Source organism: Scardinius erythrophthalmus (genome assembly GCF_964197995.2).
Source record: "Scardinius erythrophthalmus genome assembly, chromosome: 15".
NCBI lineage: Eukaryota > Metazoa > Chordata > Actinopteri > Cypriniformes > Leuciscidae > Scardinius > Scardinius erythrophthalmus.
Window position 1 is genome coordinate 11,914,976 of NC_138235.1, and position 12,310 is coordinate 11,927,285.

General features: G+C 39.5%; 1 protein-coding gene across 5 annotated transcripts in view; it reads left to right on the plus strand.

Annotated features, from left to right (window-relative positions):
• Positions 1-12,310, plus strand: part of utrn (utrophin) — a gene marked incomplete at its 3' end in the record, with an annotated part of 241,125 nt that overhangs the window by 161,302 nt on the left and 67,513 nt on the right. For all 5 annotated transcript variants that reach the window (XM_081386596.1, XM_081386598.1, XM_081386599.1 and 2 more), the window contains 3 exons: positions 4,719-4,848; positions 10,306-10,574; positions 11,237-11,383. In XM_081386596.1, the coding sequence (XP_081242722.1) occupies positions 4,719-4,848; positions 10,306-10,574; positions 11,237-11,383 (546 nt within the window). The remainder of the gene's footprint in view (positions 1-4,718; positions 4,849-10,305; positions 10,575-11,236; positions 11,384-12,310) is intronic.

Consider the following 12,310-nt stretch of genomic DNA (forward strand, 5'->3'; position numbering starts at 1 on the left):
AACCAAACACACATCTCTAACACATATTGCTCCGTGATGTGTCAGGTGGTATTTATAGCATAGGGGGCGGAGCTTTAGACTCTTGAGAGCATTTGATTGGACAGAAGATGTGATGAGAAGTTGAAGTCCGCGGTGACGTCATAAAAATCTGTGATCCATTTTAGCGGAAGTGAGAGACTGCAAGTTTTTAATGCTTATATCTCCTAAATGCGAATTTTGTCATTGTTTTGGAACTCGCCAGCTTATTCATTACCTCAAGGCTAACATATGCATACTAAAAGATAAAAGAAAATTACATTTTGATTTCAGGGGGCCTTTAAGAGTTCGGCCTCAGCCTGATGAGAGGTGGGCTGTACGTTTTTATCTGTCTGAAATAATGACAGTTTTCGGTCAACTTTGATAGACGTTAGTTATGAATCAGTGTCGATTTGCTGCTCGGGTATTGATTTCAATTTACACATTGTTAAATGGATTGGAAAGTCATTATCTGAGATTGTAAGCACAGTACAAACTCTCCATCATTGCAAATGCTTCTGTCTTTCATGATTGGATTTGTACTAAAACTCTTTGCCTCTTTGTGTGCTTCTCCTGAAAGAAGCCATTCAAAAAAAGTCTATTGCCCAACTATTTTGAAATATGGCTTGACTTTTATAAGTACACCCATTGAATTTTAACTTCCTTGGGCTTTGGCTTCATTGCCATGGTGTTAAAAGCTTCCTGTCTTTGTGCAAGAAAGAAGTATGAAATTTAGCAAAATCACTTAAAACACTTTTGAGCTTGTATATGAACTTCTCATGAGGTCTTAAAAGCAGCAAAAAAAAAAAAAAAAATCCGCTTAGAAATGTATTTCTGATACTTTTAAATAACACATTTTTGTACAGATGACTCGATATAAATGCTTGAAACCTCCAACTGTGTGCACTTTAATAAAGACGCGTTTTCTGATTGTTTCAAAACTAGCGGCAAAATTATCTTCTTCGGTAATCGACAGCATGCCACAGATGATTCAATAAAATGCTCAGATAGTTCAATTAAACATTGAGGGTGACATTATTCTAAACTGGGGAGAGCAGCGCTGAGGTAATTATTGTTGCTATGACACTGTTTGTTGCTATAGCGATAAATGGTACTTTGGCATAATTCCAGCATCTTAGACGTGAGCTTCAGTCAAGGGCAAGATGCCGCTACAACTGACAGACAATACAGTCTCTCTCTCTCTCTCTCTCTCTCTCTCTCTCTCTCTCTCTCTCTCTCTCTCCCTTCATTTCATCGCCCCAGCCGTTAGAGTGCTTGTTTGGGAGTCTTTTAGAGGCGTTCAGGATGTGTCGAGTAGTTTGCCATTCGATGGCTTTGAATGGTCTTTCACTCTCGTCACTGAGGTTACTCATTATGTGCCATTTACGACTGTGAATGAGTGTGTTTTTGTGTTTGGCTGTTTGTGTCCGTCAAAAGTGTTTTAAGAGCTCAGGAAGAGCACTGATGATAGTGATGCTTTTTTGGCTTTAAAAGTGGAAACTCATCATCTTTGTGAAAGAGGAAGAAATGAAAGAGCTATCCGTTTTTGTTTTGTTTGTGTCGATGTTGGAAGGTTGCTTACTAAAACATGTTTCACCTATAAAGCGCCAACGTAAAGTGTTTAAGAGTCATGAACTGCATTGTTTTATTTTTTTATAATGTTTCCTGGGTGCACTTTATAATGTTAGTAGGATTTTTACTGCAAAAATGGACATAATTTATAAATAAAAGGCATTTTTCCTACCCTGATTTAGCCTCTGATTTGAACTCTGTTTAAAGGGGCGTGTCTTTGAGACTTCAGTGTGAATGCCCACTGCTGTGATTGGCTGACAGCTTTGCATATGAAATAGCTAGTATTACATGTTTAACTCTCTCGAAAACTTTTAGAATGTTTTTAATATTACCGTTCTCAAGGTTTACTAATCGTGAAAAGTGTATCTATAGCATTATATTTAGATGCTGGCATTAAAGGTTGCAGTGAGTGCATGAATGGAGTGATCTCGTCATTACAATTTGATTTCTGCACTCTCACGAATGCTTTCATCATAACTAACAGTGCAAACACAATAAGAGATTTGTTGATTATAACGAGGGTTTTGGCAACATGTTCGCTCTTCAAAGACGGTTTATCGGTTAGTTGCTTGATTCAGTGTCAGTGGTAGTCTGTTAATTACCTACTACTACTTGTCGTGCTCGAATCAGTGGGCGGGGTTACTGAACTTTAGGGTTTGTGATGTCACCAACCCTTTAATTGTTGTTTAATTTTTATCAAAAAATCCATTCCAAACCCATAAGACTTTCATTTGTCTTCAAAACTAATTATATTTGAATGAAAAATTTAAACCTAAGAGTTTTCCTCCATTGAAAGTCAAGGCAACCAAAACTTTCAAGCTTCAGAATTTCCAAACTTTAAGACATTGTTCCCGCCATTGATGTAATTTTCCTGCTTTCCATGTTTTGACTGTTATACGGTAGGGGGCTCTATTACACATCTTCTGAAAGTGTACTGAATCTCCAGATCAAAACACAAGCGAAGAAGAAGCAGAAACAAGTGATAGCTTATGCAAGCAGATGCATACGTAAAATAATGCAATCATCAACTTTAAACAGCATATAAATCAAAACTGCCTAATGTCACTGAATGAAATGTCGACCCAGGACGAGCGACAGGACTGTGAAGCTTTGGGGGTGTTGATGGACTCGATCTACTCCATCTGTGTTTTGATCAACGTTCTGAATCCAATCTGGATCAATCAACAGAATTTTTTTCTCAGGTTTTTGCTCCAAATGTTCCTCTTTTTTTTAATGAAATTTACCCACATTCAAGTGTTGATAAACAAAGAATGCATGAAGCTAGAATAAAACAGGGTCGTTGTTGTGTTTTTTTAATGCAGAGGCCCTGTTCTTTCTTTTGATATAATGCATGTTCAGATATTCATTCAAAATATATATTCTGGGGGCAATGAAACTTTTGCGAAAATGATCAAAAATGCTGCAGCTGGATGGCAACTTTTTTTCTTCAAAAACGCTGGTGAGAAAAGAGTTAAAAGATGAACTCTTTATGAACTTGAAGCTTGAAAGTGTTGCATTGACTTTCAGTGGTAGAACAGGAAACTCCTAGGTTATATATATATATATGTGTGTGTATGTATATGTATATTCTGTGTGTTTTCTCTTATGGGTTTGGAACAACACGAGTGTGAGTACTTTTACAGTGTCTTTATGAAGCTTAGGTTTTGGACTCTTTATAAAATTTTGAAGGTTTGGTTTTGTGGACTTTCAATGGATGGACAAAAATTATGAGAGAATATTAAAATATCTTCATTTGGGATTCAAAAATGAACAACAGTCTTCTGGGTTGGACAGGGGTGTGAGTAAACGATGACTCTTTAATGAAACTGTATAATTAGGCTGTTTAAGGTTATAGCGTTTAAACCGTGTCATTTATCTTTGGGACTATCAGGGAACAGAAACATGCAGAAATGCAGAAAAGCAGAAAATGCATGATAAACTTAAGGAGTGTTCCAGTTTTTATGGTTGCAAGGCCAATCACAGCTTGACACTCAATAATAGTGAATTCAGTTGATGTGCAACCACAGTTGTGTGTGTATATTGCTGAAACACTGAGAACACAATGTAGGTGATATTCAGTTTACTTCCTTATCTGAGTAGTCTGTTGACTAATAGGGAAGCACAGTTTATCCAGTTATCAAGCTGCACATACTCGAATGTGATGTTCTTCTTTGATCTCATATGAGCCTCTTTGTCCATCTTACTCTAATCTTTATTGTTCTTTAATATCGGCCCTTAATGTCTCAGTAATGCTGTTTAATGGTCCGCTCCTCTTCCTCTCTCTCCTCATTCGGGCCTCTAATGGTGTTCGCTAGGTTTACTGTAGCAGGATGTAATTAAAGTGCTTATCACGTCCTCCGGCTCTGTTTAACGACCGTTTCAGAAGTGTGGAAGGGTGCCGTGACCCTGCTCTCCAGTCGAGCCTTAGGGCCCAACCATCAGAGGAATGGTAATCCAGTTTCCCTCTCCGCTGAGATTTGGCTATTCATTTAAGTGTGTGTGTGTGTGTACAGAAGTTGTGAAGCTGCCCGAAGGCAGGAATTAGTTTTGTCTGAGTTAAGGAACGGCTATTAGTTTGGCTAATTTGCGTGCAACCCTGTGGAAATGTCTAGTTTGACCTCCGAGATTGTGTTGGCCATTGCACTTCAGTGTCTGTTTTTATACGTGCACCCTATCAATCTTTCTCTGCCCTCATCCTCACCTTTTCTTGATCTCTTTGTTTTTCATCTTGCTTTCACTGATCTCACACACAAACACACACTTTTTCTTTCTCTCTGTCTCTTTGGATGGAGCGCTTGCTTGCTTAAGAAATGATATAACATCAAATAATGACAGACTACGACAGACATAATGGGGGGAAAAGCCTGTTGATTCAATTGTTGTTGACGTGGTTTTGTTGTGGAAAATCAGTTTCTTCGTACTGTTGTCTATTTTTAGTGATCTGTTTCTCTATGTAATCCATCCATCCATCTTTCTATATCTTTGTTGATTGGTTGACTGTTTTCCTAATGCTAATTGATTTTAATTTTTTATTTTATTATTCCTGTACTGCAGTTTTCCATGATTAAGCTCCATTAATGACAGTATTGATTGACGGGTTGTAATGTGATGTTACTGGTTTGTGTTTTCAGGCTCTGAGGGCGGAGCTTTTGGAGCGTGAGCATTTAGTACTCAGCTCATTGGACCAGGCACACATGTTTCTGGCCGAACAGCCAATCGAAGGACCCGAAGAGCCACGCAAGAACCTGCAACCCAAAACTGGTGAGAGCCCATTATTTATTTTGTACTGCCATCCTCCGAGATGTGTAATGATAGAGAAAAAAAAGGGATAAAATGCACAAGTCTTGATTTATACCATGAATAACGTGTTTTGATCCATGTGCTCAATGAGGCAAGGAGAGAGTAACTTTTACAATAATTGATTGCTCTTAAAAATACCTCTGCAAAAGAAGGACTTGAGAAACTTAGACAAGTATGAGAACATCACACACACAGACCAGCAGAGTTTATTTTGACACTCTCTAAGGGATGCTCTTTGATGTAAGTGACTCTGATAAGTCGGACACCTCCTGTCAACACGCTCTTAACTGCAGTATCTGATGTCTGGGAAGTTCCCCAGCTCTCTGGACACTTCCTCTGGGACCCGCTTGAAAAGCTAATTTAGGACAAACATCAGACATAAGTTATCAGAAAGGAGAAGAGCTGTAGAGTGAGTGTGTGAGAGCACGTACGCATGCGCACGGGTTCCAGCAAGCGTTTAGGAGGAGTGTGCGAATGCCCACTGAAACCGGGTTAATTGGTAGATCAGAGACTGCAGGCTCTTTCCACTTTTCAACTTTCCTGAAGCTCAATGTTTCTTGTCTTTCAGAAAAGGCCAAAGTCATCTAGAGCAGAAAGTTTTTGCTAAGGCAAGCAGAACTATTACTGCTGCACATTCTGAGAGTTAGGGATTTGAACAAACAATTAGGGCTGTCGTGGGCTAATGGTTAGCGAGTCTGACTGGTAACCCAAAGGTTGCTGGTTTGATTCCAGTACCGGCAGTAAATGACTGAGGTTCCCTTGAGCAAAACCCCCAATCACTCCCTGGGCGCCACAGCGTAATGGCTGCCCACTGCTCCGGGTGTGTATCACAGTGTGTATGTGTGTGTTCACTACTCACAATGTGTGTGCACTAACTTGGATGGGTTAAATGCAGAGGACAAATTCCGAGTTTGGGTTTCCAAACTTGGCCTTCACATGTCACTTCCACTTAAGTCTGCATTTTAAACTTTTCTGCATAACTCGTCCTGAACTGTTTGTGCTACAGACGTGAAGGACATCTCAGATCATGTGGCTGCTAGAAGTGCGCTGCAACCTTCTTTAGTGATTTAGGTCGTGTGCCAACGTCAAAGAGTTATTGAAAGTTATTCATTTTCCGTTTGAGTTTAGAGTGCCATTGATTTACAATGGGAAGAACAATTGGGAGCAAAAACAAATGATGCAATTTTAAAAAATATAATTATTTCAAAGAAAAAATTCTCTTCCTGAGCGTACATGACGTAGGACGTAGCGTAGGAAGCGTCCTACGTCATACGCCGGCATCCATCTCCGTGAACGCGCTGGCCGCTACCGGAAGCCAGTTATTTTCATTTATAAAGTGTTAAATATGTATATTTTTACGGCACGGATTATCCTCAGAAGGCCTTTGTTTATCCCCCTGGAGCCGAATGGATTACTTTTGTGAAGGATGCATGCACATTTTGGGACTTGAAGGAGGTGGACCCCATTACTTCACATTATAACCACTGAAAGATCTAAGACATTTTCTAAAATAACTGAAAATGTGTTCGTCTGAAAAAAGATTGACACATACATCTCGAACGGCTTGAGGGTGAGTAAATCATGGCTTAAATATCATTTTTGGCCGAACTATCCCTTTAATGTTTTCCGCTCTTCCTGAGCGATTAATCAAGATTAGTTATAGCAAACTTTTAATGTATTTAGTTGTTATTGTTGTTCTATTTAGGTATTACAGTTAATATTATTAATGTGGATATTTTTATATTCACATTATTTTATATAAATATTTATTTATGCATTTTTAATGCATTTGTTTCACAGCCCAAAAAAAAAACATGAATTTGTAGAACTTTGTGAATGACAGTTTTGACATTAATGAAAATCTGATTTTGAATGTAATTGGGGGTGCAGATTCAGCGTGCTGCTTGTTTAATATTTCTACCACACATTTGCACATTTACACATTCACATTTACTCCTATTGATGTCAGCTGGGTTGAGAGGGGCAGTGTTTTCTGATCTCTCTCCGCATGCCTCCCTCCGAACACCTCGAGCAATCTCCCATTCAGAGTCCCTGAGCGATCTCTGCGCTTCCATCTTCCTTTATCCCTGCGATCAAAGCGCAGCGCTCAGCTATCTGAACAGACAACCACTCATGAGCTCTGCCCGTCCTGCGCAAACACACAGCCCGAGCGGCTTTCAGAGATAAAATCATACACAACTAATGTTCACGGAAAGGCATGTTTTCCAAATCGAACTGTATGTTTTCAAATGTAAAACAATCTGTTCCGCAGTTCGTCACCAAATGAGCATAAACAAGCCGCTGAGAAACCGTCACTTTCATTTCCATTCAACCCCTGGATCTTAATTGAATTTCAAACCTTTCCAGAAACGCTTGAACGCATTTGAATTGTAAATTGGTTCTCGCTTGGCTTAATCAGAAATATAAAGATGAAAGATAGAGGTGAGCATTTGGGGAATGGAGAAATCAGCCCTGCCGTTTGTGCTAAAGTGTCCTCTCACGTCCTCAAAAAAAGCCTGGAAGCTGAATGAAAGAGCAGATGTTAATGCTGTAGACCTGCCTGTAGACATGCCCTCGGCTCTTTCTAAATTGCCCAGACATCTGCCTCCTGTCGCCTGTAAACCTCCCTCTCTTTAGCTCATTAGCTGAGTGGACTCATTAATACACACTTTCTTAAGTGACCCCTCAATAAGCAATGTGGAAAAGGTAAAAAGCTGAAAAGTCAAGTTGTTGTCATATTGATAAATGTGAGGTGCTCAAAACAGACCGTTTATATTACTCTATTCGAAAACCTAGTAAGCTTCCCATTGGCAGCATTTTAGGGATCATATGTGTATCCCAAACACAGAGATGGTTCCGGACAGTATGTGGTAAAATTATACTGCCTTCGAAGGCCTTGTCCACACTAATACGTTTTTGTTTGAAAACGCATCTTTTTCTCTCCGTTTTGGCCTTGCTCCACATTGAGAGGGCATTTTTGACAACCAAGACGGAGCTTTTTTAAAAACGCTCTCCCAAGTGGATGAATTTGAAAACGTTGTTTTCGCTTCGAGGTGTGGACTGTGAAAACTGAGGCTTTGTGACGCATATTGTTCTCATAGGTATCTATGTTTATAGCGGTATTGTTGTGCCTGCTATATACTTTCATAGTGTTGCTAAAGATAAATGTTCCTATGTACAGCCTCCATATTGCATTCCTGCACAGATGACTGAAAACGTAATTGCAATTGCTGTCCTGCGGTAAAACATGATGACTATTGTGTTTTAGACCGTCAATATTTAAATCAATACCAAATCATTGTTTTCCCTGGAACACACTTGTTCACATAGTGTGTTATTTCCAAGATCTAAGGTAAATTATTGTCACTTTTGTTATGGCTGTTTAACACACAATGATATTGGAAAATGAAACCCTTTAAACATTATATTAAGCTCATAATCAAGGTTATCATTTTCAGTGGACACGGGACATTTTTAGACCTGTAGATGGTTTGCTTTGTTCCAAAACAGGGACTTAAATTCTTACAATGTTGCATTTTCTCCTTGGTTCGATTCGCTTTCACAAGGCAATATTTCAATGCGTGCCAAAATGTGTTTATGCAAGTCGTGTGAGTAAAACTGTCCTCTCATTGATGCAGCTGATTATATTATGGGATTCTTCTCATCAAGATGCGGACTAGCTTTTGTTACACACACACACGCACGCACGCACACACACACACACACACATATTATATGTATTTATATATATTATATATAAGCCTTCATTCCTGCTCTATACATGTAATTTATCAGTTAGAGCAGGAATTAATGCTTCGTCGGGAGAGCATTCTTGCAATGCACCTGTTTCTGAGAAAAGCAATTGCACAACATTTCAAGATGAAGAGGAGCGCTTTGGTTTTCAATAAGTAATGTGATAAACGATTACTAATGTGCTCCCCCACAGAATCAGACACTGCTGCTTTTTATGTAATGCATCTTCCATTATGAATTGTGATACAGCTTAGTTTAGGGGTCAGGTGGATCAAATTGCTTTCTGACCACGACCAAACCACTCTAGAGTTAGTTTTCAATCGGTTCAAGGCTAACTGGTGATCTTGGGCCGATTATTTTGCAGATCTGAGTGTCCATGATTGTATGTGCCTAAACAAACCAAACTAAGGTAGAAAACACACCATATAAAAAAAATAAATAAATAAATAAAAAAAACGGTGAAAAAATTTAGTCAGGTGTGAAAATGCCAGTAGTTTTATATGGACGATAACTACAATGAAAAGTTTTAATTATCGCTCTAATTCAATGAGAATAGTGGAGTCTCGCTACAGAACATGAACCAGAACCTTATCGTCCATTGATGTGGATGTTAAAGTGCCCCTATTATGCCATTTTAAAGGTTTCTAATTTTGTTTTGGAGTCTCCTACAACAGGTTTACATGCATCAAAGTCAAAAAACACTTTAATTTTCTCATAAAATACATTGGACAATGATTCATTTTTTAATGATTCTCAGCCATTGAAAGCCCTCAGCCCTCAGCGATTGTACACACTGTAAAGACATTAACACTGGCTGCGATTTTACCATATCAATCCAAGAGCGAGTCCAATAACGAAACATTGGAAGAACTAGTTATTCAACCCGAACCTCCATCGCAAGGACGACTTGAGCAGGACGTTTCTCAGTGATACACTCCTCAGTCTAAGGTACATTATGAGATGTTGCAACTGTAATTCCTCACCATCAGCATCAGCATTAACAAGTGTACGTCTATCAACAAGCCAGTGTGTATATTTCTAATTTATTGTGGTGCACATGTGGGTATTTGCCCAGCACTAACATGAATGACTGATATAACATTAAAGTTGGCAAAACAAATCTTGCTCCATCCATTATCTTGTAAGAACAACAGATAATCTCCAATAATAGCACTGAATTTAGCACTAATTTGCAGCACTGAACAGTATCTTTTCGACATGTACACAACACAAACCAGCTCTTAATATCTGAGGGCGGGTCAAAATAGACGTAGTTCGTGGGCAGCCAATGAAAACCATTATGCAAATGTGTTGCCGCATTGTTCACAGTTCACAGAAGTGAGACTGGAATATTCCTGATGACTCGTATAGACCGTTCAGAGTCAATTCTTCTATTACACACTGCATGAAAGGTAATATTCGAAAAAAGCATAATGGGGCACTTTAAAATAATTATTGCTAGTTATTTATATAGTCATCTTTCTGTGAATTGGCCTTTAGGCTTCTCTGTGGTTTAGAAGAGTTTGAGACAGAGCATCTGTATATGCTTTAGCGTTTCAGTAACTAGTCCCGTAAAATCCAAATGTACCTTTTTAGAACCTTTCAGAGAACTTAAGGTCGACTGAAGTGAAGACGTAACTTGTTTGTGCCTGTGGTTTTCTGTAGAGCTGACCCCGGAGGAGAAGGCCCAGCAGGTGGCCAAGGCCATCCGTAAGCAGACCGCAGAGGTGGGTGAGCGCTGGGACAGGCTGATGGGACACGCGGGCACCTGGCAAGAGCAGGTGGAGAGAGCGCTAGATAAACTCCAGGACCTCCAGAGCTCCATGGACCAACTGGACCTGCGTCTAGCCCAGGCCGAGGAGCTCAAGGCAGGATGGCAACCCGTGGGAGACCTTCTCATAGATTCCCTACAGGATCACATCGAAAGGACAACGGTGAGCTTATTACTCTGCTTCACGACTGAGGCCTATAACCAATGGCGATGAGTCCAGACGAGCTCCTTAATCGTTAGGGATGATATCAGAAAAAGTTCAGCTAAGTCATCATGGCATTTTAAAGGAATAATTGTGACATGGTAATTCTGTCATCAGTCTCATTTCATTCCAAACCTGTATGTCTTTCTTTCTTCTTTGGAGCATAACAGATGATGTTTATCTGGATGCTTCTCTACACTAACAATACCATGAACTGGGAGTTGTCAGGCTCCTTTTTGGAGCTTGACAGCCCCTAGTCTTTTTTAATTCCATTATGTGGAAAAGAGCCATGCGAACATCCAGTTTAACATCTCCATCTTAACATATTCCACGGAAGAAACATAATTGTTTGGGTTTGTAAGAACACACTGGTAGGGTAAATGGTGACAGAACTTCCTTTTTTTGTGAACTTTAACAATTATTCTAGTCAATTATTTTCCTGCCTAAAGCTATTTTTGTAGTTTTATCATAAAATGACGCTGTTACACCTCTCTCACACATGGTTTGAGTAATTTCCAAAGGCTCCGGCTGGTGATTTATTTAAATTTGTGTGTGTGTGAAATGCAGAGATAAAGATGGTGATGTGATTTATTTCTCTCTCCGTGTGTATGTGTGTGTTTCAGGCGTTCCGTGAGGAGATTGCTCCTCTGAAGCAGGATGTTCGAGCTGTGAATGATTTGGCAGGTCAGCTGACCCCACTGGACGTCCAGCTGTCCTCCACCACCAACCGCCAATTAGACAACCTCAACATGCGCTGGAAACTACTGCAGGTCCTCTGCCCACTCCTTACACTTCCCCTTTCCTTCCCAGTTCTTTTACTCATCCTTTTAATTTCCCTTTCCTGCCTAATCCATCCTCCTGTTCCTGTTCTTTTCCTCTGCATACTCTTTTCTTTTTTCCTTTCCTGCCTTGTCCTGTTCCTTTCACACAGGTCCTCTGCATACTCCTCTTTTCTTTTCTTTCCTTTCCTTTCCTTTCCTTTCCTTTTCTTTTCTTTTCTTTTCCTTCCTTTTTCTTTTTCGTTTCCTGTTAGTTTTCTTCCCGATTTCTTTTATTTTATTTTCCTTGTCTTTCCTTTTCTATGCTTTCCTTTCTTCATCTTTCCTCTTCCTGTATCATTGCATGCAAGTCCTCTTCATGCTCCTATCATTTTCTTGTTTCCTATTTCCTTTTCATTTCCTTTTCTCTTACTTTCCTCTTCCTCTTCCTTCATGCAAGTACTCTGCATAGTCCTATCCTTCGTTATTTCCTTTCATTCCCTTTCCTTTCCCGTCCGGTCAGGTCCTGTCCTGTTCCTGTCATGCAGGTCCTCCTTTTTCTTTCCCTTTCCAGTTCTTTTACCGGTCCTTTTAATTTCCCTTTCCTGTTTAGTCATTCCTCTTCCAGTTATTTTCATGCAGGTCCTCTGCATACTCTTTTCTTTTCTTTTTTTCCTTTTTTCCTCTTCCTGTTCCTTTTATGCAGGTCCTCTGCATGTTCCTATCCTTTTTCATATTTCCTATTTCATTTCCTTTCTCATCCTTCTTCCTTCCTCTTCCTGTTCTTTTTATTCAAGTCCTCTGCATGCTCATATCCTTTTTTTAGGGTTTCCTATTTTAATTGTTCTTACTTTTTCTCTTCCTTCATCCAAGTCCGCTACATACTCTGATCCTTTTTCCTATTTCCTCTTTCCTTTTCATTTCCTTTTCTTTCTTTCC